The 27,771-nt window shown below is 31.6% G+C and overlaps 2 protein-coding genes across 2 annotated transcripts in view; one reads left to right on the top strand and one right to left on the bottom strand.

Annotated features, from left to right (window-relative positions):
• stg1 (stargazin-like protein) overlaps window positions 1-27,771 on the bottom strand; it is a 338,187-nt gene that overhangs the window by 147,081 nt on the left and 163,335 nt on the right. The window lies entirely within an intron of this gene.
• LOC141450184 (uncharacterized) overlaps window positions 27,616-27,771 on the top strand; it is a 59,117-nt gene continuing 58,961 nt past the window's right edge. Inside the window, exon 1 of the mRNA XM_074120338.1 lies at window positions 27,616-27,717. Within this exon, the coding sequence (XP_073976439.1) occupies window positions 27,616-27,717 (102 nt within the window). The remainder of the gene's footprint in view (window positions 27,718-27,771) is intronic.

The following is a 27,771-nucleotide window of genomic DNA, read 5'->3' as shown; positions in this document are numbered from 1 at the left end:
GATCAGACGCAATATTGAAATGAAAATGTTGCTCATGTTCAAATTATTTCTAAGAACCAATAATAATGAAGTAATCAGGTAGTATGGTACATGCTTCTTTTAAAAATGTTTAAAATATATTATTTTATTATTATATTATTTAAGGTCATTGGTGTCCAAAGTCTTCTTAGTGCTCTACCAAAACTCTGGACAATACTTTCTCTGTTAACTCAACACTGATCTCATAGACAGGGAGATGTAATAGAAAAATCGCGTAAAAAGGAAAATTTAAGACCCAAATTCCTATCAATCATTTGCCGAATTTTTTAGACAAAAATGACCTGAAAGAGTCTGAAAATAGAATTCTTCAGAATTTAGAAGTTCACCGGTGCGGAGAGGAATAAGATGGAAACGGCAATTTCAGATGAGGGACCTGGTTTTAGCACAATTTTAAATATTGGTATCTTGGCGAGTAAAAAATGTTGAGCTTATTTATTGAAATGCTCCATTAAAGTTAGTTATGATCATTATACATTTAAAATACTTTTTAAAGGCTGTACTGCGTTAAATTTAGCAACAGTGTCCATCAACAATTGGGCTACCTACTTATCTTGGGGTATTTACTTATTTATTTATACATATCTTTGACAACACTTTAAGAACGACTTCCGTTCAAAACTTTTTCAAAAATAAAATTGATGTGAAACACGACGTATATATGTTAACTAACTTCAAAAATGTTGTTTGTATTAGTTCAGCACATCTTAAAATACGAAAAGTTAAAATTTTAAATTTGGACTTGGTGCTCCCAACATTAATAAACTTTTAGGCATAATCAGCTAACCAGAAATAGCATTTTACTGTAGATTTTTCTGTTTTTTTTTTCTCTAAAACCTTGGCACTGATTTCGCTCATTACATAAATGTACGAGCTCTCTAACCTCTTTCCAGCAAAATACTTTTCAAAACAGTATTGGTGGAATTAAGCTTCTCTGTACTATCATTTAAGCGTAATATACGGCTTCATTAGCTTAAAATAGTGGTTTGAATTCAACATTTAAGCAAAAAGTGAAATTTGAAGAATATCGATTAAGCAGAAGAGTGACTTCACTTAAATTTTTTGTTGTTCAATGATTTTTTTCTCACAAATTACAGTTTCTAGGAAATTTCATTACATCAATAAATTGCAACAAAAGAAGTCGTTTTAGTGTTTGCATCATATTTTTTCATAGCTGTAATTGTATTAAAAATTTTAATTTCTCTCCAATAATTCTAATGGTTATTTTCAAACTCATATTTAATTTCAAGTTTCGAATAATTTTAAAACATTATCCATTGATGCATATAATTAATATTTAAGTTAATAGATATGAAAATAATGAAGAATATATTAGTTGGAGATAATGAAGTCGCCATAAAGAATTCGTAAAATTAAGATAGATGATCAGGTTTTACATAGTTAATGATTTTTGTCATTAGATTAGATTTGGTGACTAGCAGACACATCGAATATCTCAAGACTAGTTGTTGTAAGAAAGGTGAGATTCAATATACGCGTTGAAAACAAACTGAATTTCCTTTCAAATAGAAAAAGCATGGAAGATTCCCCATTCCCAAGACTTTAACGTGACTCCACTGCCGCTGACACAAACCACCAGAGAGCCAAGAAATAGAGCTAAGACTGGTCGTTCTTTAGCGCTACTGCCTTCCCACCCAGTATCATTAATACCCGACAGCTGAAAATCCTCCAAAACAAATTCCTTCACTTCCAACCAACTCACCACCACATTGCTCTGGGAAATTACCTAACCACATGAAAAATAAGCCCTATCTTTGTACACAACTAAATGAATTTTTTTTCTTTTATTCTTAGAAACTAAACCAAATACCTAAATCAAAATGGATATTGCCCATTATTTCTAGACTTTTCTTATTAAATTTTGGAATGATTTTAAAGGAAATCGTACATAAACCCCTGAAAGCAATATGTAATTTGTACAATATTAATAGCTTTTAGCATTCAAATTGGACACAGCAAGATTTTAAAACTTGAATTCTAAGCCTTAAATACATGGCACATGTGTTCCTGATGGGTTTACCTTTATTTTTGGGCTGGGTTCCTATTTCGAGTTCAAATCTTTTCTATAAGTTTCTTACTGCTCACTGTCCACTGGTTATGGACATTGTTGTCTGTCTATAAAGAGAAATCACTGTCCGGAGGCCGACAGTTCAGTGAAACAAACAGAAACATTCACGTCTCAAATTAAAAAACTAATAGTAATGCCATTCATTAAATATTGCCAACAGATTTCCAATGTAGCTGAGACCCTATGTAGGTACCACGAGTTACATTAATTTGTGCAAATTAATTACATGCACATAAATATAAGATGTATTTTATTTTAGCTTTAATCAACTAATTATTTACTTTTTATTTAACTTTGTTTTTAACCTCTGCTTATTAATTGTAATTGAACCTTTTTACGTTTTATGATAATTAGCTTTTTCATTGATTAAATTCATAATATTCTGTTATTAACTGCATATAATATTTTAATATACATATACCTTCCATAAATAATATTTTTACAAATCATTTATATGCTGTCATTAATTTAAATTACATTTTTTATTTAATTATTTAGATGGTAATCTTGACTCCACAAACACTTTGCTTATCCTTCTTAATTCTAGATCTACCTTATTTTCGCACTTGACGACTGGATACTATTCAGCTATCCCGCTGTATCTCTCATCATCTAGCAAACAATGTAGCCAGTCCAATCCAATTTTTCTGTATGATTACTTTGCCAACATCGCCGACTGCTCTCTTTCCCACTTATTATTGGGTTTTTCTCTTTTTACTACTTGCATCCATCTTTTCAACCTTCTCACTGTCATCCTTACCTTGTCTATATTCCTTTTTTATTGACTCCATGTTTTACAGAAAAAGCACACCATAAATAAACATCATAAACACTACATAAACTGTTCCATAAATTTCTCTTGGTATCCATTCCACACGCTATTTGAAGGAATTACTTATTTTTTCAGGCAAGGCTTAACCCTATCAAATAGCTGTCGTGAACGGAGACTAAGAATACATTTTACTTCCAACATTATGTCTACTAAATAAAAAGTGGGTTTTGAAGTGGGAATTACTAGTTCAAATGGAAACCACTGCGGCAACAGCCACCGCCCAACCTACCCAAGTAATCGACCTCCATATTGGTTGGAGGCTCACCAACTTAATCCAATTTTTGTAGTTATCTCATTGAAACGCCTTCACCTTTTGCAATCATTTGCCCCAAATAGACTGTTTTTTTATTTTTATTTCTACTAGTCATTATTATCCATTAGTTTCATAGCAATTTGTTCTCATAATGTTGTTTTATTTGCTTCCTTCTCTCTGCCTTAAGATCTTTGAACATATTTTTTTATTTTCTCTTGTGCTCTTTTTCTATTCATACCAAATCATCCTCAAACTTTAAAATATTTAAGTATTTTCCGTTCATTCTATCTCCATAATCGTGTGACTTCTTGAAGATTTCTACCAATCAGGATCAAATTATTTTAAGAATGAAATATCTCCCTGACTGAGGACTTTTCTCATGCAGACATTTTCAATTTACATCCCATTGACACTTTTACCTTAGTTTTCACGTATATTTACTTAAAAATATTAACGTACTCTTAAATGATCTTAATACTTTTCAATGTTTCAAATATTACAAATGTGTATTCACTGTCAAACGGTTTCTCGAAGTTCCCAAGAATGAGTGAGCTTTGTGTTCATGTGGTTTTCGAAGTTGGTTAATTAATAAAAAGGGCACTTGTTAAGAATTACATTACAGTGTAATCAATATTAAATTGGGACTCGTGTCTAGGAAAACATTTTGGCAATAATTGTACTATTTAGTTCTCCAAAGTTGTATTTTATTGAAATATTTTTTTGTTTTTAATCGAACTTTGCTTTAGTTACTCAATGTTTACTACCAATAATAACCTAGGCTTCAAAACTGGCATCTGTTACTATTTTTTCTTTCTTTCTTCTAAATAACTACATTATCAATTTAATTTCGAATGTTCCTATCTAGTTTAATCCGAGTTTTTTATTTCAGGAACTTTATGAAAGATCGTTTACATCATAATGCCTCCACATATTCTATCTATATTATCTCTTTCCTCATAGCAACACCCAATGGAAGATTTACTTACGTCTTGAAGTTTAAACCGGTCAGCTATGCTCCTTGTCCTAAAACTTGAGATATTACCTTGATTATTACATGATTCCTGTTCAGTCATCAAATTTTGTGAAAAAAAAAAAAAAAAAATGCGCAAAAAAGTTAGACGCTTGGGCAATCAATGGCCACCTGAAAAATATGCTAATTTTCAAATTGGCAGCTAGAGAAACTTTTCTATTAAAGTTTCGTGGAAATTTGGTTTTCCTTTGCCCTTACTTTTGCTTCTAGTGAGAAGAGGAATTGCAATTATGCAGTTTTCACCTGAAATATTCACTATGGAGTCCCTTGAAATTATAGAAAAATTGTCTAACAAAAAGCAGTCTCTTATTCATTATCTATCTCTTGCTTTAAGGGTATGTGTGTTAGTAGAAGGAAATGGCGGTTCTGGCGCACCTAAATTGTGCCAGATCCAAACACCACCAAATCTGGCAGGCTAATCATCGAGTTCAACGAAGCTGTAAGCCATACCCATCAGCACCATTCTACCCCCACCTATCATCGAATTTGACGAAATCCGCTCCATTACAAAAAAAAGAGGAATCGTATTAAAAGATAATAACGGCCTTATTTCTTAAAGAACATAAAATAAAAAAAACATTATCGCTAAAATTTGGATTTAGAAGCAAATTACCCATTTTCGAAGTGAACAAGATACCGAAAAATCACAGTAAATTTGATGTAGAAAGTTAAATGATCGAAGTTTTCGATCTTAGTTTTGAAACTCATCCAAAATTAAAAACGTTTATACCTCTCTTCCTTCTTTACGGATTTTAATTAAATCTTTACCAAATCATAGAAACATTGAAAATTTAACCTTCTATATCTCATTTACTACTCGTATTACAGGTAGTAAAATGCGATTTATACCAGCTGTACAGAAAACATTTTTCTACATTTCGGTGAAGAATTCATTGAAATCTGCTAAATACGAAAAGAGATATAAGAGTTGGAATTTTGAACGAATACGGATACCTTCAAAATATAACCTTATAAGAAGAAATATTTATTTATAAGATCTCATTATAAAACACTCAATGGTGAATGTAATACCTAACCTTCAACTTAGACAGACTTTAAGGGCAAACTTACACATACTGCTCTTTTTTTTTTTTTTTTTTTTAATATAAAACGGGTTTGAACGCTTTAGTCTCATCAAAAGTAATGGTAATAAAGTAATTATAAACATTGCATGGAATTTAAGCAGCAATTGTAATCCATCAGTAGACAACTGGCGATAGTTACTTTCACCTACACTTAACGGATGGCTGCTAAGCACCGATGACACGCAAAATCGTAACAGTGCTGAATTTGGATTCTTAGTAACGATTAAAAAATATCAGTTTTTGGTGTTCCGTTCCCACTTTAGTAAAGTGACTGCCTAGATAACGGTTAAATAAAAACATCTAGTTTTAGAACATTCTGAATAGAACATTTTGCCGGAGCTGGATAAAGTAAAGTAAAGTAAAATAGTCCTTAACGTCCAACTACTGCCTAAATAATCTTAACAAATAAATTTAGGACTCAAAATTGGCGAGGAATCGGCCAAATGAAAACAACAACAACTCAACCAACCCGCATAGCCACGTCCCGAAGAGGACAATATATTTGTCGAAACGTTGGCAAAAAGACGAGTAGTTGATTTATTTGGACCAATTCCTCCCCAATTTTGAATCCTTAATTGAATAGTTTACGAAACCTATAAATTCTTAACCAATAAAAATTAGACATACCCCGAACTGGGGATCTCCCAGAAAAGCATAGTGAGGATAGAGAAGGATAAGCTAAGTGTTTGTGGCGTCACGATTACCATATAAATAATTAAAAAAAAAATGTAATTTAAATTAATGACAGCGTATAAATGAATTGTAAAAATATTATTTTTGGATGGTATATGTATATTAAAATATTATATGCAGTTAATAAGCAAAACCATGACCCAAAAAAATTTCCACCATTAGTTGAGAAGATATTGAGAGTAGAAATTTTTTTGGGTCATGGCATTGCTGTGAAATTGGGCCCTTATAATTTCCAAAGCAAACAACAGATTATTCGTATGAAATTTTGTGTTCTTACGCACTCTATTTTACTGAGTAGTATACTATAGTTTTCTTAAGTACAGATCCATTAGTTGAGAAGATATTGTGGGTTGAAATTTTTTTGGGTCATGGTATTGCTGTGAAATGGGGCCCTTATAATTCCCACAGTAAACAACAGATTATTCGTATGAAATTTTGTGCTCTTACACACTCTGTTTTACTGAATAGTATGCTATAGTTTTCTTGAGTACAGATCCATTAGTTGAGAAGATATTGAGAGTTGAAATTTTTTTGGGTCATGGTATTGCTGTGAAATTGGGCCCTTATAATTCCCACAGTAAACAACAGATTATTCGTATCAAATTTTGTGCTCTTACACACTCTGTTTTACTGCGTAGTTTGCTATAGTTTTCTTGAGTAAAGATTCAGTAGTTGAGAAGATATTGAGAGTTGAAATTTTTTTGGGTCATGGTTTTGCTGTGAAATTGGGCCCTTATAATTCCCACAGTAAACAACAGATTATTCGTATGAAATTTTGTGCTCTTACACACTCTATTTACTGAGTAGTATGCTATAGTTTTCTTGAGTACAGATCCATTATTTGAGAAGATATTGAGAGTTGAAATTTTTTTGGGTCATGGTTTTGCTGTGAAATTGGGCCCTTATAATTCCCACAGTAAACAACAGATTATTCGTATCAAATTTTGTGCTCTTACACACTCTGTTTTACTGAGTAGTATGCTATAGTTTTATTGAGCACAGATCCATTATTTGAGAAGATATTGAGAGTTGAAATTTTTTTGGGTCATGGTTTTGCTGTGAAATGGGGCCCTTCTAACTCCCACAGTAAACAACAGATTATTCGTATCAAATTTTGTGCTCTTACACAATCTGTTTTACTGAGCTGTATGCTATAGTTTTCTTGAGTACAGATCCATTATTTGAGAAGATATTGAGAGTTGAAATTTTTTTGGGTCATGGTTTTGCTGTGAAATGGGGCCCTTATAACTCCCACAGTAAACAACAGATTATTCGTATGAAATTTTGTGCTCTTACACACTATGTTTTACTGAGTAGTATGCTATAGTTTTCTTGAGTACAGATCCATTATTTGAGAAGATATTGAGAGTTGAAATTTTTTTGGGTCATGGTTTTGCTGTGAAATGGGGCCCTTATAACTCCCACAGTAAACAACAGATTATTCGTATGAAATTTTGTGCTCTTACATACTATGTTTTACTGAGTAGTATGCTATAGTTTTCTTGAGTACAGATCCATTATTTGAGAAGATATTGAGAGTTGAAATTTATTTGGGTCATGGTATTGCTGTGGAATTGGGCCCTTATAATTTCCAAAGCAAACAACAGATTATTCGTATGAAATTTTGTGTTCTTACACACTCTATTTTACTGAGTAGTATACTATAGTTTTCTTAAGTACAGATCCATTAGTTGAGAAGATATTGTGGGTTGAAATTTTTTTGGGTCATGGTTTTGCTGTGAAATGGGGCCCTTATAATTCCCACAGTAAACAACAGATTATTCGTATGAAATTTTGTGCTCTTACACACTCTGTTTTACTGAGTAGTATGCTATAGTTTTCTTGAGTACAGATCCATTATTTGAGAAGATAACGAGAGTTGAAATTTTTTTGGGTCATGGTTTTGCTGTGAAATGGGGCCCTTATAACTCCCACAGTAAACAACAGATTATTCGTATCAAATTTTGTGCTCTTACACACTCTGTTTTACTGAATAGTATGCTATAGTTTTCTTGAGTACAGATCCATTAGTTGAGAAGATATTGAGAGTTGAAATTTTTTTGGGTCATGGTTTTGCTGTGAAATGGGGCCCTTATAATTCCCACAGTAAACAACAGATTATTCGTATGACATTTTGTGCTCTTACACACTCTGTTTTACTGAATAGTATGCTATAGTTTTCTTGAGTACAGATCCATCAGTTGAGAAGATATTGAGAGTTGAAATTTTTTTGGGTCATGGTATTGCTGTGAAATTGGGCCCTTATAATTCCCACAGTAAACAACAGATTATTCGTATCAAATTTTGTGCTCTTACACACTCTGTTTTACTGCGTAGTTTGCTATAGTTTTCTTGAGTAAAGATTCAGTAGTTGAGAAGATATTGAGAGTTGAAATTTTTTAGGGTCATGGTTTTGCTGTGAAATTGGGCCCTTATAATTCCCACAGTAAACAACAGATTATTCGTATGAAATTTTGTGCTCTTACACACTCTATTTACTGAGTAGTATGCTATAGTTTTCTTGAGTACAGATCCATTATTTGAGAAGATATTGAGAGTTGAAATTTTTTTGGGTCATGGTTTTGCTGTGAAATGGGGCCCTTATAACTCCCACAGTAAACAACAGATTATTCGTATCAAATTTTGTGCTCTTACACACTCTGTTTTACTGAGTAGTATGCTATAGTTTTATTGAGCACAGATCCATTATTTGAGAAGATATTGAGAGTTGAAATTTTTTTGGGTCATGGTTTTGCTGTGAAATGGGGCCCTTATAACTCCCACAGTAAACAACAGATTATTCGTATCAAATTTTGTGCTCTTACACAATCTGTTTTACTGAGCTGTATGCTATAGTTTTCTTGAGTACAGATCCATTATTTGAGAAGATATTGAGAGTTGAAATTTTTTTGGGTCATGGTTTTGCTGTGAAATGGGGCCCTTATAACTCCCACAGTAAACAACAGATTATTCGTATGAAATTTTGTGCTCTTACACACTATGTTTTACTGAGTAGTATGCTATAGTTTTCTTGAGTACAGATCCATTATTTGAGAAGATATTGAGAGTTGAAATTTTTTTGGGTCATGGTTTTGCTGTGAAATGGGGCCCTTATAACTCCCGCAGTAAACAACAGATTATTCGTATCAAATTTTGTGCTCTTACACACTCTGTTTTACTGAGTAGTATGCTATAGTTTTCTTGAGTACAGATCCATTATTTGAGAAGATATTGAGAGTTTAAATTTTTTTGGGTCATGGTTTTGCTGTGAAATGGGGCCCTTATAACTCCCACAGTAAACAACAGATTAGTCGTATGAAATTTTGTGCTCTTACACATTCTGTTTTACTGAGTAGTATGCTATAGTTTTCTTGAGTACAGATCCATTATTTAAGAAGATATTGATAGTTGAAATTTTTTTGGGTCATGGTTTTGCTGTGAAATTGGGCCCTTATCACTCCCACAGTAAACAACAGATTATTCGTATGAAATTTTGTGCTCATACACACTCTGTTTTACTGAGTAGTATGCTATAGTTTTATTGAGCACAGATCCATTATTTGAGAAGATATTGAGAGTTGAAATTTTTTTGGGTCATGGTTTTGCTGTGAAATGGGGCCCTTATAACTCTCACAGTAAACAACAGATTATTCGTATCAAATTTTGTGCTCTTACACAATCTGTTTTACTGAGCTGTATGCTATAGTTTCCTTGAGTACAGATCCATTATTTGAGAAGATATTGAAATTTTTTTGGGTCATGGTTTTGCTGTGAAATGGGGCCCTTATAACTCCCACAGTAAACAACAGATTATTCGTATGAAATTTTGTGCTCTTACACACTATGTTTTACTGAGTAGTATGCTATAGTTTTCTTGAGTACAGATCCATTATTTGAGAAGATATTGAAATTTTTTTGGGTCATGGTTTTGCTGTGAAATGGGGCCCTTATAACTCCCACAGTAAACAACAGATTAGTCGTATGAAATTTTGTGCTCTTACACACTCTGTTTTACTGAGTAGTATGCTATAGTTTTCTTGAGTACAGATCCATTAGTTGAGAAGATATTGAGAGTTGAAATTTTTTTGGGTCATGGTTTTGCTGTGAAATGGGGCCCTTATAACTCCCACAGTAAACAACAGATTAGTCGTATGAAATTTTGTGCTCTTACACATTCTGTTTTACTGAGTAGTATGCTATAGTTTTCTTGAGTACAGATCCATTATTTAAGAAGATATTGGGAGTTGAAATTTTTTTGGGTCATGGTTTTGCTGTGAAATGGGGCCCTTATAACTCCTACAGTAAACAACAGATTATTCGTATCAAATTTTGTGCTCTTACACACTCTGTTTTACTGAGTAGTATGCTATAGTTTTCTTGAGTACAGATCCATTAGTTGAGAAGATATTGAGAGTTGAAATTTATTTGGGTCATGGTATTGCTGTGAAATTGGGCCCTTATAATTTCCAAAGTAAACAACAGATTATTCGTATGAAATTTTGTGCTCTTACATACTCTGTTTTTCTGAGTAGTATGCTATAGATTTCTTGAGTACAGATCCGTTATAACGTTTTTTTTTTTTTATGTTATTTAAGAAATAAGGCCGTTATTATTTTTTAAACGATTCCTCTTTTTTTGTGATGGTGCGGATTTCGTCAAATTCGATGATAGGTGTGGGTAGAATGGTTCTGATGGGTAAGGCTTACAGATTCGTTGAACTCGATGATTACCCGGTCAGAATTGGAGGTGTTTGGATCTGGCACAATTTAGGTGCGCCAGAACCTCCATTTTCCCTCCACTTGTGTTAATAACAGTCAGCGTGTGTGTTCGGTCAGCAAAACTAGTGTTTACGGACAAAGCATAGAAACGGATAATCGAGGTAATTATCAGTTTAGAAAACAAAATGTAAACTCGATCCAACATGGTTCCCGTTTAGTAACATTTTCGATAAATAACGCCACGGGGTCAATTCATTTTGCATGGAATTTTATAAACAACGGTTCCAACTATTTTACGAAAGCATTGTTGGCCAATTGCATTCATGCAGTTCTATAACATTTGTTTTCCAAGAATATGCATTGTTAGATAGATCTGATGGAGAGGGGTTTAATAAAACGGGCCTTCTGGGAAAAGTTTCATTCCATTTTCAGCACAGACCGCCCAATTTATTGCACTATTGCACAGTCTGATTATTAATTACTATGTTGAAATTTATTGCGCGCAATTGACTGCAATGCAGTAAAGGATGTAGAATGAATCTCGCAATAAAAATGAAAGAAAATAAAAAGTGCAATTCTACTGTTCTAATTTTCTGTAAATTATGCAGTTTTCACCACATAAATCTATTGACCAATTTGGAGTAGTTTGCCTAGATTAGCTGCGGTTTTCTTTTTCTTTCCTTTTCTTGGTAGCAACGGGCTTTCAGTGACCACCTGCCTAACCGTAACATAACGGTATAATTTATTCGTCTGTAACATGAAGCACCCTTGCGTTAACCAGCGAATTAAATAAAAATCATATCTTTATATTCTTTCCGTATCAATGAAGCTGTCATAATTAATACGATTATATAAGATATTGACGAAATAGAATCAAATGATAAAATCATGAAAAGTATTTTCTAATTGAAAGCGTTTATCATTTAAATTTCTTTTCATTGATACACTCCATTTCATCTAAAATATATTTCACTTTTATTTGTTTAAAAAACATTTACTGAAAATTGCGAAGTGAAGTCGTTATTCTTTTTAAATAACAGCATCTTCCTTTCACTTAACAATCTAATAACTAACCACTTAATAAAGAATGCATCGAATCGCTACTTCTGTATAGATGTAATGCAATGCAATGCATCTGCTTGCCGTCAATTAGCTAAGCAAACTGTAAGGAAATTAGCATACATAATAAATGTCTTTGTTTAGGAGTAGTAAATATGAAAATTAAATGCGAGAAATATTACTAAACAAGTACAAGAATATGTGAAGACAGAACTAACATATGAGAGGTAGAATTTACGTCAAAAAAATCATGTTTTAAAGCAGTTATCCACAGTACTTTGTGATTAGACATTGAGGAAATTTAAGCTCAGTACTTTGGAGAGCGAATGAAATAGTGCCTACAAATTCAGCGCTTTATTGAACAGACTATTCAATTGCAAATCAATTCGGACGTGTTATTACAGCTGGTTGTTTCACTTTATTATTTAACCGAATGTACTGTGTTTAAGATTGCAAAAAAAAAAAGAGAGTAATTTAACCTTTACCTTCATTAGTACTTTGACACCAGATATCCAATTTAAGTTCAACTTGTTTATGTTAATCGTTGATTTTATCCTTTATAGTTCTTATTTCCTTATTGGTTTCGGATAACCACTTATGGTTGGATCATTGTGACAGAGAAACTGACTTCCACACATAACACATCTCAGGATCAACTATAAATAAGTTGTGCTAGGACCTAAAGTTACATTGATTGCTCCATTTCACTGATTTTAGTTGAGGTTTTCTTATTTATACAGTCATGAATTGTTTAACTCCAGCTAATTTGCTGACTATCGTATTTAATTTGTTTAATCTCCATAAAATAAACGTTCTTTCTTTCACTCCATTAAGTATATTTCATTATATTTCATTTCGTTCTGTTACCTCAATTTCATAAGTTTTTTAATTCACTTTTCTATTAGCTTCATTTAATTTAGTTTAACAAAATTTTCTTTCTTTAAGTTTGTTTCGCTAATTTTATAATTTGCACTTTTTAAATACTTATTTTTGTAATTCATTAATACTAGCTTTATTTATGTACAATATTTATTTTCTCTGCTAACCTATTATTTCCTTTTCTGTAATGATTTTCTAACAGTTTCTGATTTAGTTCTTCATTTACTATATGTTTTATTGATTTAATACACGCATTTTTATCTTTAGTGAAACGTAATTATTAATTGCATATCAAGCTCTGACTGATTTATCCATCCTAAAAGATAATTATCTTTACAATTGTACATCAACGAGCAATAATAATCAATAAAATGCTGTTTAGTCAAATTTAGGTGTGAACACTTACTCTACTTTTTTTACTAGAGTAACTCACAAATATTCTTCAAACTTTATACAATTGGGTTATATTTTATCGATACAAACATTAAACGTCTTCAATTTTTTATCCGCCCTGGCACGCATGTTTATTGTATTCCTGATCGAGTTCTGACTTATGTCCATGATTGCATTTTCCCAGCGAGGAAACCGCTTTCGAGGAAATCTCAATTTTACTAATGACTATTTTCAATAAAGTGGCACTTCAAGTCAGCCGATTTTCTTGGAATTTTAATTTAATGAACTAAGAAATTTCAAATAATAAGTCAGATCGTTTTAATTTTTAAGTTTCAAAAATAGAAATCGTTATTTCACGAAAAAAATAATTGATTTCAAACATACTTAAATATACAAAATCTATAAAATTTCCATATTTCTAATTTAATCAGGGCAGTTGAAATAACTGTAAAAAAAAACCTCCATTATGTGCTTTTTGGTCTCATTCATCACTCCACAGATTCAATTTGAGGAAAAAAAAAATTCAAAATGCCCACTTGTAACGATAAATCTGAAATTTGGTTTGACGGTTCTGTAAAGTGGCAATACAATGTGATAACATGTACAATAAATTACCAGTGTTAGTCACATTTGATTTGTGAACGCTATGACATTCAGCCAGTATCGACTAAGTGGAACTATTGATAGAAGCTCTTACTGCAATTATCAGGAAAAAACAAATATACTTTTGTTCCGATATTGATGAAAAAGCAAATGAAAGGCTTTTTATCGAATTCAGCAAGAATTTCTAAAAAAGACTCCTTTCACTAAATAGTAAAAAAAAAACCTGAAATCTGATCCACGTATTCCATACGGATTGTAGTTCCGCCGCAAATTTAAAGTTCCCATCTTAACTCTTCAGTTTCTTATGACTGAAAGTGTGGTGCTGTTTTCTTAAAAGCCAACCTCATACTTCTGTATGAGTACTGTATACATCAACTGTATTCTTACAGTTGATTTAACTTTAACTTAACTTCTTTTATCATTTTACTCCTCTGATTGAATTAGACAGATTGTTTAGACTAACATAACTTAATTTCTACTCCTCTCATTGAATAAGTCAGATTGTTTAGACCAACATTGAATGAATTGCATTAATAAAAACGATTTGTCAGAGCTTGTTCAAAGACTCTAAGAAAACTTGGCTTCGAAGAAACAAGTGATTATTCGATGTAGTGTACGTTTACAACATGATTAATTTAAAAAACTCTGAGACTGAAATAACTATTTTCTATTCGCTGAAAAATTTTCTGATGAAGCTCGCCAACGGTACCTGAAACATAGAGATACATTAAACAAATTTACCTCCAAAGAACTCTTTCTCTTGCCAATAAAAACCTTGTCAGCAAAACAATTTAAGTATTAGTGCCAAATAAATTGTTGAACCCTTTAAAGCTCAAAAATGTAAGACATTAATTAAGGTTCTTAAGTTTAACAATATTTTTTTTTAGAGGAGGAGTTAGCGCAATGGTTGTGGGCTGTCTGATCTTAGGAAAACTATAACATCTCTGTCCGAGATAGGTTGATGATGTTCCTCAGGTTGATAAGCCTTAATTTAAAACAAAGAAGAAATCTTTAGCAATGGGAAAGAATGGGAAAAGTAAACTGGACCAAATTTGTTTAGGTCCAAAACTATGCCTCAAAAACCTAGTACTTCGCTTTTTATTCACAATTATCGCAATCAAGCTTTAATAAAACTTGTGTCGCTTTTGAAGCCCAAATGAGATTCCAATGTCTAGGTTATCCTACCCAGTTATTAACAACAAAGAGGATGTAAAGAACGAAAAAAGGCACCAAAAAATCTGCATTATTCTCTTGATGCTTCGGGATTCGGTCATAATTTACTTGAAATATACTTTTATTTATTTATTTTTAGAACAGATGACACCCAATTTACAGTTCCGAGTTTCTCCTTAAAAAAAAAAAAATACTTTTTTTTAAAAGAAGTCTTTAACAACTGTCGAATTATGGGAATTTAAAGATGTTTGATTTCTTTTATAACTAATTGATTAAATACAATCTGACTAAAGTTTAATTTCCATAATTAGTTTAGGCAATGTATACTCAAGCGATATTTTTGAAGAACATTGAACATTTACTTCATTTGTTACTGTTTCATTGTTACTTACAGCGCAAACGCACTGATTATAGCACAAATAAACGCATAAAAAAAATCTGCAATGACTAAAAATATCAACAATATTAATAACCTATTTATTTATAATTACACATTTTTAACACCGGATGGGGAAAAAACGAAATACCTGTAAAAGCATTTGAATGGCAATAACTGGAAAATTTTAATTAAAACATTCATATTATCCGTGATTTTTATAATAATACAGATTTTTTTCAGTATTTTCCTCTTCCTTAATTTTGCTGACAATTTATTGTAGAAATTATAAAAATCCCATTTATTTATATTGAAAATGTAAATGTAAAAGTTTATGCTGTATTACTGAAGTAAATATTACATTTTAAATGTTCATGTTCCCTAACATATCGTAAGTATGTGCTTTTTCAATACTTAACGTTACTACCATTTTAAAATCAAAAATTTTCTCTCGAAATTAGCTCTTACGTTTAAAATCAAGGAGAAATAAACTTACTGTAAGAGTACCTCTAGTTTAAACTGTTTTTTTTGTAAAAATAAATGATTAATTTTGATGAATGTTTGTGTTACCAAATTGTATTTTATTTTTAAAGACATTACGTTCCGAAATATTACGTTTGAAAAAGTGACTAAAAAATAATAAAGTTAAATAAAAAATAACAAAGCAGTCCTTACTTCAATAAAAGAACTTAGGATGAAAACATGTTGATTTAAAGATCAGTTTATTTTTTCTTTATTCATAAATTTTTTTATTCTTTATTAATTCATTAACTATACGAAGAATCGAAGAAACAATTTTAACTGGACATACTTCTCGCAAGAGGTTTATTTCATTAGATTTTGAATCACCATCTTTATTTCAGATAATCAGATGTACCAGTGCCCAAGATTCACAAGCGTACTGGTATCCTAAACAGAATGAAAAGGACATTCTACATAATCAATACCAGCGTTGTTGCATATACTTGTAATTTACTCCTTTCACTTGAACATTCCCTATGAAAAGTTCTTGAATTTTTCTAAGAAGAAAATAAATTCCAGCATTAATCAATCTAGTAAATCCTCTGTAGGAATACTGATTGCTATAAAATATTACACATTTTGTGGATTACTAATAAATAATTTAAACTAGTATTACGAATTAGTTCCACAACTATGATTATGAACCCTTTGAGATTATTTACAATTCATAGTTGATGTAGCTGAAGTAATTTCCCTGTGGATGGGACCAGAATCACCTTCCGCTCAATATGACTTATTGTACGTATCTCAAATTTAGTAAATCATATTAATCTCATCAATAAATAGATTACTCTCATTACAACTCAAAGATTTGCCACTAGATCGAACTTTTTGTTTTAAATAAATAATAATAAAATGGATTCATTTAATGGAAATTTCCATTATTGGTAAACTTAACTATCTAGATATACATGGTGAGAAATCGGGCTTGGTATAGCCCGATCCAAATGTACGCAATTAGTTCAGTACCTAATATATTGGTTGTGTTCCAGTTTGTGGTTATAGCAAAATCTGTTACTTTAGACCTTTGTAAATACCAAATATATAATACATACATACATGTATAGAAAGAGAGGAGTGTTTGTGTGCCCATACATAGATTTAAATGCGGTTATAGGTACATAAAGTTCTAATTTACCATATGGCTGTAAATGAATACTTTCTAATAGGATAACGAAGGTTGGAACTGAATTTGCTTCGATCACGACATAAAGGGAGATTATGAAGATATTATATAAATTTGATGTGCGAACTCGAAAGCACTAGTACCAATCGAACAATATATTGATTTTGAATTCTATACTGAATCACTACATTTTATTGAAAATGACTCCAAATGTTTTCTTTTAACTATTTACAAGCATTAATCAAACAAGCAACTATAATTTTGATTTGAAACTCTACCAAAAGATTCAAAGCTTTTCACTTATATTTAACTTACATAAACTTGAACTTTTTAAAGAGCTTCAAAAGTGTTCAAGCGTTTTAAATTACCGACTGTATAAACCGTCTGAATTGCATTACTGTACTTAATCTAAGAACTTATGAAATCGCAAAATATGAAACAAATTTTGGTTAACCATACCAGTTTTTGAAGAAAACTACTGAATTATTGGTGTTTATTTAATTTTCATCTTCCTAACATCTTTCAAGATAAAAATCAATAGAAGCATCAAACATCGAGAACACCAAAATCTCCCCTACGCACAAAACTTCTCCAATGCAGTAAACAGCAGAAGAACGGCCTAAAATTCTCAATAAAGGTAACTGCGATGATAACAACCAAAATTCATTAAAAACTGGTAAGATTGGTTTAGTAATTACAGCATGTTATGGGTTAGGAAGGCAAAAAGTTGAAGATATATTTTTAGAGAATTATACAAACAATATATAATTTACAAACACAGAGTGTTTGTCCAACTGTTCCGCCGCGAATCTATGAAGGAATAATTAATTAGCCCTAGTTAAAATTATACAGTGAAAGGACGGTAGCGCTTCTGTCATATGTAAGAGGGTTTCAGTAACAAATGGAATACTCTTTAAATTAAAGCGTAATGTTGTTATTTATAATTATAATTAACAACTTGAGCCGGTTATGTTATCACTGTGTTCCAACAAAGACCCTAAGGTGGTATAAATTGTAATGAATAAAAGTCTTTTATGATAACTTGCACTCTGTTATTCGGCATCTATGGATCAAATTTTCTGCAGAGATAGATTGGATTAGATTCAATTAAGGCGGCCTCAAGGCCTAAGCCACTGCGACTCCTTTAGATCTATTATGGCTCCCCAACTATAGAGCTCGCCCTCCAGAACTGTCCTTCTAATCAGACTCTTAATTCTGGAGAGCGACTCTTGGGTAAAGCTCACAGGCCTTGGTTTTTCCTCTTCTGCAGAGGTAAAAAAAATTACTCTTTAGAGCCACTACTAAACAAATCTAAATTCAAGAGTCAAGTAATGTAAAATATTTTTAACTTTACTTCGAAAGTGTCCTTTTGATTTTTTTTGTTTTGATATTTTGAAAATAAGACTATTATCCAAAAGTAGTCTTACATGCGTTTGTCATGTAATGGCTTTTACAAAAAGAATAAAATAAAATGTATTCTCATCAAATTAATGCAAGTAATCTCTCCCTGTCAAATATATTATACCTCTGAAGAAAACTTAAGTAGAACGCCTAGTATTAAAACCAATAATAACATTGTACTGAAATTGGCAACAACATCTAACTTACACTTGAAAATGAAAATGTGAAATTTCTTTTTTGAATACTCTGAGAAATTTGAGCGTAATGATTGACGTTAATTAAAAATGCTGTTTACAGAAAGGGGTACATCATCTTAGCCTTATATCTGACACCTTTACACCCAAAGTTGTGTTAATTGTTTATTTATGAACTGTGCACAATTGCACATCTAAAACTTTGACTCAAGGCCTGAACCTTACTTACAATCGTACATTTGACAATAATGATTTTGATTATGTTTTTTGTTCTTTCTTACAGTCATTTGAAAAGTATAAAAACAACTTTTTGCTCGAAATTCTATAGGAACTTTTATATAAAATCTTCTGTTAATAGTTAAACACGATATTTGACTTGTAATTGAGTAGGTAGGAAATAACTTTGGTTAAATATCAGGATAGGTATTGACTGTTTTATTTTTGGCTTAAATTATATATGTATGTAATAATAATAATAATAATTAATATCACTAATAATAATTAAAAGTTCTATTATTTCAAACTTTCTTCCAATCTTTAATAGTTCAATAAGTGTAAGGTAGCTGCTGTAAGTAAACCACTCTTCATTATTTACTCTTTAACAAAAACTTACAGTTTAAAATGTTAAGTATAAGGGTTGATTAAACGCCAAAAGGTACACAAATCAGCTAGTACCCAACATTTCATTCATGCTTAGTTGATATAATTTAAGTAATTTTGCTGCATTAACTTTTTCTTCACATTTTTTTAGAAATTATTAGATGTCACAGACCCTTATGCTGGCCATTTTCATCTACAAAATATTTGTTCAAGTAGCACTGTAGATTGACAGTAATATCTATTAATCTATAATAATCAAACTATTAATTACATGTTAGAAAGAAAACGTTATAAAAATAAAAAAAAAAATATGAGGCTAAAAAATTCAAAACCTTTTTTTAAAAAATGCTTACACCAACATACATCAATGATTTTGTTTATTTTATTTTATTTATTTCTTAAATCGTCGGTTTAAGTTCATTCTTCGATTAAAGTAATTGTTACTTTATGTAGTAGTCAAACGTTTATAGTAATAAGTAAGTGGCTTTATCGCAAATAATATAGTTTTCTTCAATTACATTCTCCATCTAGGTGTTCTTCCCACAATGTTGTATATATGTAATATAAAATAAATAAAATAAACATATTTTTTAGGACAGCTAATTATTCCAGTATTTTACTATAAGTAAAATTAGGGGGTCTAAATTAAATTACAATTTATTGAGAAATCAATAATTGTTGAATAATCTACTTGTTATTAACTGTGTGTTATTTGTGCTCACGAATACTTCGGTAAGACGAATTCATGACTGAAATATTCTGTTAAATCCGTGATTCAAATTTAAACAGTAGCTGACTCTAACTTTGTCTTTTTCTACTTTAACATGCATGTATATGTGACTACTCAGCATAAAGGGCATATTAAAGATAAATCCAAAGAATAATTTGAAATGGAGTTAAAATAAAGTACCTATTTAAAAACGAAGATATAATATACATTTTATCATAATTATAACAAAATAATATTATGAATGATCTGGCCAGCATAAGGGTCTGTGACATCTAATAATTTCTAAAAAAATGTGAAGAAAAAGTTAATGCAGCAAAATTACTTAAATTATATCAACTAAGCATGAATGAAATGTTGGGTACTAGCTGATTTGTGTACCTTTTGGCGTTTAATCAACCCTTATACTTAACATTTTAAACTGTAAGTCTTTGTTAAAGAGATTTTTGTACCTTTTGGATAGATTTTCATTTTTGTCTACTTTACAAAGTTACTTATCTGCTTCACAGATTTTTTTAAAATTTAGAATAAGCAATTCTATCATTATAACCTGATAAGGTGTTAAGTCGGAACCATAACTACCATTGGAGAGATCTTTTTAAAGAATGATTATAGTTGCCATCCTCAATAACAATTTTTTTGAGAAAGCGTTTTGAATAAAATAGGAAGGTATTTGTACGTAATAAGCAAAATTAAACGGCGATTTCAGTACTTCCTCTTAAGAGGAGTAAGAAAAATAAACTGCGATTAGAGTACTTCTCCCTAAAAGGCAAAGATTTTGAATCGAACGACAATTCATTAATGTAAATAGGTTCACCCATTGATAATTTTAACGATTGCAGTACTTCCTCTTAGTAGGTGCAAGAGCTTGATGGCCCTTCACAGCCAAGTGGAGGAGCTTTAACAACTTATTCGAGCTGAATTTTATCAAAATCGGACTAAGCGTTATAGAAATATTGGTAATAGAAAGGGCCTTACTTGGGTGGGGCAAACTCCCCTCCTTATGAGGCACAGCGTTCAGACTTTTAAAGTGCAAATCTGTACAAAATTTCGATTCGAATGACACTACATTCATGACAATCGGTTCTCGTGTCGATAATTTGAAACGATTGCTATACTTTCCCTTAACAAGTGTAAGAGCTGATCGCCGCTTTAATGGTACGTAGAGGAGCCCTAACTCTATCATCCTACCAAATTATTTCAAAATCGGGCTTAGATTTACAGAGTAATTAGTAATAATAATTTTGGAGGGGGCCTTACATAAAGGGGGCTAACTCCTCTCCTATTCGATGTACAGCCTCGAGACCCCCAAAAGGCACATCTACATAAAATTCCGAATCGAATGACACCTCATTCATGAAAATCTGTTCGTGCGTTTAGGCGCTACGCAGTTTACAAAAAAGGTAACAACAACAACAAGAAGAAGAAGAAGAAGAAGAAGAAGAACAACAACAACAACAATTTTTGAAAATGTAGTTTTTGTGCATTTTTCGCATCGTTTTTCTCGAAAACTAATTAATCTATGTTATTACGAAAAAATTACAGCTATAAAGGAGGGTTTGCCCTTTATTTTAAAGAAAATTTGGGAATTTTATCTTTTATAGAAAAAGAGAAAAAAATTGTCAAAGTTGGGTGTTTTTCAACATTACGCTTTTTCGTGCAGTTTTTGACGATCAATCCTTATACAACTGTCCTACCGGACAGTTTTAATATAAGCACCAACTAAAAGGCAACCAAGTAAAGCTGTTAATATTGAAAAATAATCTAAATCCCATTTTCAAGCAAGTGGTCGTAGGTCACTCGTTCGAGGTCTTAAGATGGGAAAGAGTTAACTGAATTTCATTATCTAGTTTTTATAGTTTATCACACAATAAAGTTACACCGCCTTTTAAACGGAGAATATCATTTATTTATTTTTTTTCAGAAATTACTAAGTAAATGTGAACCGTTTAGCTGAAGAACAGTGTATCGCTTCAGCTAGATTTATAACAAACTTTCATTGAGTATTAAATAGTAGTACATAACTAACTTCAGAAAATTCGTTACTAAAAAATTTGGAAACTGCTTTTATCACCTAAAAGCCGAAATTATGGAATAAACTCAATATTATTTATTATTATGTTCTAAAGTATATATTATATGTTAAAGGTAATCAGTCTTTATATTATTATTATTATTATTTATTTTATTTGTCTTAAGGGCAGAGCCCTATAAAAGAGGTTTGGCTGTACTACAAAATATATTTATATGATACACAAATGTTAGAAAGAAGCACATAAACAGAAGTCAGGAAAATGAAAATTCGAAAATGAGACCAACTTAAAAACCACATAAACTCGCAATGCCAAACAAAAATACCTCTAATCATTTAACATAAATGATCTCAATTTCAGTGCTTCAACAAAAAAATTGAATAAATTAATTACATTTCTCTTGCTTGGTGACTGTAGGATCAAAGGAAACTCAAAATATTGTATATCGTTAATAATAGAACATAAATAAACCGCTCTTAATGAAGAATAAACAGAACAGGAAATTAGGACATGGTACAAATCCTCTTGTTCATGAAGGCTGCATAGGCTACATAATTCTGGTGGGTTTATTTTATAAGTTATACAGCCAATTGTTATTTTTAAGATAAACTTAGAACCCAATCGAAGCTGAGCCAGAAACTTTAGAAACTTGAAATTCATATCGTATGTTAAATATGCCTGAGGTTGCTGATCCTTTAAGTAAAGAGAACTATATATTAAATTGAAATTGGATTGATTTACTTTGTCTAAGTCAAGTTCTCGCAAATGGTTTCTATAAACAAATAAAATTTCTTTAGACTTTTTTTTAAATAAATTTAAATCCTGTACTGAAATTAGGACTGAAAAATCAATAGAATTGAAAGTATTCAGTAACTGAGTAACCCAGTTAAATTTAACATTGGCAATTCTATGCTGCTCACACAGTTTTAAAAAACAAAGAAAGGGGTACCTGTCGGAAGACATATTTTTCAATTTAAATAGCCAGTTAATGGCTAGCTTTAACACATTATACTTAATGTGAACAGTTCCCACTTCTAGGCGAATCGCAAAATTGGGGGTGCACCGTGATAGACCTAGTAACCGCTTATAGAAATTTAAGTGACAAACTTCCAAAGAGTCACAGTACCTAAGTCCCCAAATCTGAGCGCCATAAAGAAGTACTCCTAATACAATAGCATTGTTAAATTTGGTTCTGGCCTCCCATTGAATTATTTTTGCACCGGCACAAGTTTTCAGTACAGAACCAATAGCTGTGTTAGTTTTGCCAACAGTATATTCAGTCTGCTTAAGAAAAACGCCAGAATTAGAATACAATATACCGAGGTAATTATATACCGATACCTGTTCCAAGTGTGAATCGTTAAAAATTAAACGCCTGCTACTCTTTCTATGCGATTTTGAAAATCTAATAATTTTAGTTTTGTTAGTGTTAACGTGGAGAAAGTTTTCTTGACAGTAGGTTTCTAGCAGGTTCAGTTTAGACCGAACATCTGTATATGAATCACCAAACAATACCATATCGTCTGCGTATAGCAGCATAATAATGTCAGTGCTCTGACCAATAGGGATGCCCGAAAAGCCTTTACTTCTAAAATAAATTTCGATGTCGCTCATAAATAAATTGAATAGGAGTGGGCTCAGTGTTTCCCCCTGGAGAACTCCTTCTGTTATATCAACAGGTTCGGATAACTCACTACCACATCGAATTTGAAGAATCGCATTATCATATAAATACTTGATAATTCTTATTATCTTACTGCTGACACCTATTTTATTCAATTTAACCCAAAGTAAACCATGATTCAAACTGTCGAATGCCCGTTTGAAATCAATGAAGGCACAAAACAATTCACCTCTAGGCCTGGATAATTTAACTTGTATTAACGAAGAAAGCACGAAAATGTTGTCAACACAGCCTCTTCCCATTCTAAACCCATTCTGTGATTCAGGTATTGCCCTAACCATGTCCGACCATAAAGTCAACCTGTTCAAAATAATTTGCGTAAATATTTTTAGAATGGAGTTAGCTAAAGCGATCAATCTATAATTTGTTAATTGTTTTCTATCTCCTTTTTTAAATAGATTAAAACCTATAATTTTTGTCCAAGAATGTGGGACTTTTTCTGTGGAGAAAATATGATTAAACATAGTTATAATATACAGAAGCCAGTTTTGTGGTAAGAATCTATAAAATTCATAGTTAATATTATCATTATCTGGTGCTTTTCCAGATTTGCAATGGTTTAATATATGGTATACTTCTGAATCAACTATAGGAGCATCCAAAACAGGGTGTCTTACATCTAAAAATGTCAAATCTATAACATTTCTGGCAGGATAGGTGTCCCTGTAATAAGATACCCATTCTCCACACGAAATAGAAAATTCCGAGGGAATATTTTTGGCTTTACGATACAGATTAATGGTATTCCAGAAGACCCCACTACTCCTACAATCACCAAGTTTTTCTATAATAGATACAGTATATGACTTCTTTTTATTTTTAACTAATTCAACATACTTTTTCTTTTCGCTAATATAAACATTCTTATCAGGTTCATTATATTTAGAGAGCTTCATCTGTTTTAAAACTTGTTTGACCCTCTTTTTAGACTCGACACATTCCAAATCATACCAGGGTTTATTGGTCCTGTACCTGTTAACACTTCTGATTTTTTGACATTTAAACAATTCTAATTCATTAGAAGTTTCCTGAATAGCAGATACCAAATTATCATACATAATTTCAGTAGGTAACATATCAAAGTTAACAGAAATTCTATTAGAGAACTTCATCATATAGTTGTATTGGGAAGCCTTATCACTATTCCAACTTAATTTTAAAATTTCCGCTAATTTCGTATCAGTATTATTAGCACTACCAGGTAAATTAAGAGTGACATTTACTGGAAAATGATCTGACTTTGTAACTATATCATCTACCTTTAAATCACTTACTAAGTCTATATGTATTAAGTCACACCAAAATAGATCAATGGTACTACTACCAGTTGTCTGAACATAAGTAAAATGACCTAAAAAATCACTTGTAGAACGACCATTGACAAGTATCATAGAATGTAGTTCCATAAAATTAACTTAACATTTACCTCTAGTGTTACATACTTTATCCATATTCTTTTATGATAAAGAGATGTACCACAAAATATATTCACATCTCCCTGATTAAGCTCCGCGACGCGACAATTAAAGTCACCCCCTATAAACATTGGATAAGATAAATGCTTATGCTGAATCTCTCTAATAGTTTCATCTAATAAATCTAGCAATATCTCCAAATTTAATGAATAATTAAAATAGACTAATCCTAAAATAAAAGTAAAATTTGACAAAGAGATACTAACAAAAATCCAATGTTGACACTTATGCAAAACAGAAACATTAAATTCTTTCTTAACAAATATTAACAACCCACCACTAGCGCGTCCAAAACGCTTCTCTTTAATTGCATTGGAGTTAATTATAGTATAATCTGTATACTTTGTGGACAATATATCATAAACTAAATGTGTTTCTGTTAAACAAACAATGTCATAATTAGAGAAGTTAAATAAATCGTGTAAATTAACAAAACCTTTCATATTCCAAAAAACTATCCTAAACTGTTTACCAAAATTAGCCCTTGTTGAAACATTCTTTAACTGCTAAGATGGAGTCTCTGCTGAGCCCGTCTTCTTTTTTTTCTTCAATATTTGCTGGGTTTTTTTCCTGTCCGGAGTACTTAACCATTGTTCCAACTGAGTTCCTTTTGTAGTAACTGGAGTGCTCGGACGAATATCTTCAGTTATAACTTTTTCGTCCGAATCACTTTCCCTTCTCCTAATCATTCTTCTAGTGACCAATGGGACTTGATCAACAATATCATGACAGAATACCTTCTTTCCATTCGAAATAGCAAAATTATACATCAGCCTAGCGTCATTTCCATTTTCGACTTCCTGCTTCACCCACTTGTGCAAAACTTTCCTTTCCTCTCTCACTTCCGCTGGATAGTCTTCACTTAAAAAATAGTTAGTGCCTTTAAGCAGTACTCTTTTAGAGAGCAACTTTAGAGAATTTTCCTTTCCGAATCAAATTTTATTAAAATATGACCACCGCCAGTCCCTCTTCCTAGCTTACGAAAGTATACAATATCCAATACATTACACTCCACTTTTAAATTACTAACAATAAATGTGACGATCTGTTGTAGGCATTCAGCTCTATCCGAAGATTGCAATTTAAAGCCATAAATTATGAGGTTCTTGCACCTTGCTTCTCTATCCAAATATCTAATCTTCATAGATTGTTGTTTGTTAATTTCTCTTAATTTCTCGTTCTCTTTTTTAATTATATCGAACTCTTTTTCCAGAGATTGAAGCTTAATATAAGTCTTCGAGGTTACTTTTTTAATTTCATCAATCTTATTAGTATTTTCATTAATGCTAATTCTTAAAGAATTAATTGCACTCAGAATTTTTTCTGTATCATTCATGATGAGAGGCGGAAAAGAAAAAAAAAATTTATGCTTCTCAAAATACGATGTAAAAAGATAAGTAAATAGTTTGAACAAACTATTTGTTAGTAAATAGAAGAGTATTAGAGAAATTACATACAGTGGAACAGTTATATTTACCAAAATAATATCCCTTCCACGACGAATACTTGCTCACTCCCCACCACTCTACAATATATTACTTAAATCTTAAAAATTTCAATAAATTATCAATATTCACACACAATTTTCAGGAAAACTATTTGATGAAATTTCACGAAAATTTACAGTCACAATCCTCAGTTATTAAATTGTAGATACACAAAAAATCAAAACACAATTCAACGTAGAAACAGTCCTTTTAATAGAAAAAACTAGAGCACCAAACAGCGATGTTCACCTGTCCACTGTCACAGCCAAACTCAATCAGTCTTTATAACTGTCACAGTAGATTGTGTGTATGAAGAGCCTGCTGTATTTTTAATATGCAATAAAATCAAATAAAGAGAAAAGAGAGTTTTGGATCGGTAAACAAGTCCTTCCACAAACAAACTACCTCAGTATAGTGTTGTTTTTGCAATTAAGGGTAACGAGAACAAGTTTTCAGAAGGAGTTATAAATTTATTTCATCGTTTTTAAAGGTAAAAACAAAAACCACTTTTAGGCACACTAAATCGCTTAAGAGAGGAAAAAATCTATCAATTAGAAGATGCTTAGTTTGAAAATAATTTGAACGCGATACAGGTTCTCTTTATAGCGAATTTTATTATTTAAAATAGTTTAAGATGAAATTCATTCCAAAATCTCAATAACAGCAGCAGTAACATCCCTCTAAATTACTTTTTCCAACTGATTCACATTTCTACCACCCTTTAGTAACCGTGGTTCGAATAATCAAAGATTTAATATTTATGACTGATTTAAAAAGAATTTCAGAAGATGAGAACAAGCATTTTAGGTCAATTACACTTTTTAATTTTTATGTCTATCTTTTGAAAATTAGCTTTATCTATATAGGAAGAGGAATGTATTGTTCTTTACGTTATAGTTATTAATGTTCAAAGCAGATCCCCAGATCGAATCTCGCGTATGACTACTTTTTATTTGTTAGGAAAAATTGTTTATAGTAAAGTATGAGCTTCCGTCCCTCATCCAGGACACTTAATTCGTAGTTGGACGTAAAGCCCCGCCTAAAAAATAGGCGATTACTTTTTTTTCTTTACTTTACTATAAAAAAAAACCACTTACAAAGCCACGCTCTTGACCACTAGGCCAACACCCGCCCCTAACCGGTGATTATGTGCCCGCTCACTCCGAGAGGTCTACTTAGACCGCTTCCGCTGCAAGCAACAGCAGAATTGATGGTCTGCAGAGATACTGGACGACGGAAGAAGAGCCAGGTATGCTGAGAAACTTTCGCTAATTATTGATGAAAGGGTTGCCTCGTCTATGGA

The sequence above is a fragment of the Rhodnius prolixus genome, unplaced genomic scaffold, assembly GCF_049639745.1.
Source record: "Rhodnius prolixus isolate KJV_2025 unplaced genomic scaffold, Rpr scaffold_2, whole genome shotgun sequence".
NCBI lineage: Eukaryota > Metazoa > Arthropoda > Insecta > Hemiptera > Reduviidae > Rhodnius > Rhodnius prolixus.
Note: the sequence above shows the minus strand (reverse complement) of the source record. Positions and strands in the feature narration are given on the sequence as shown.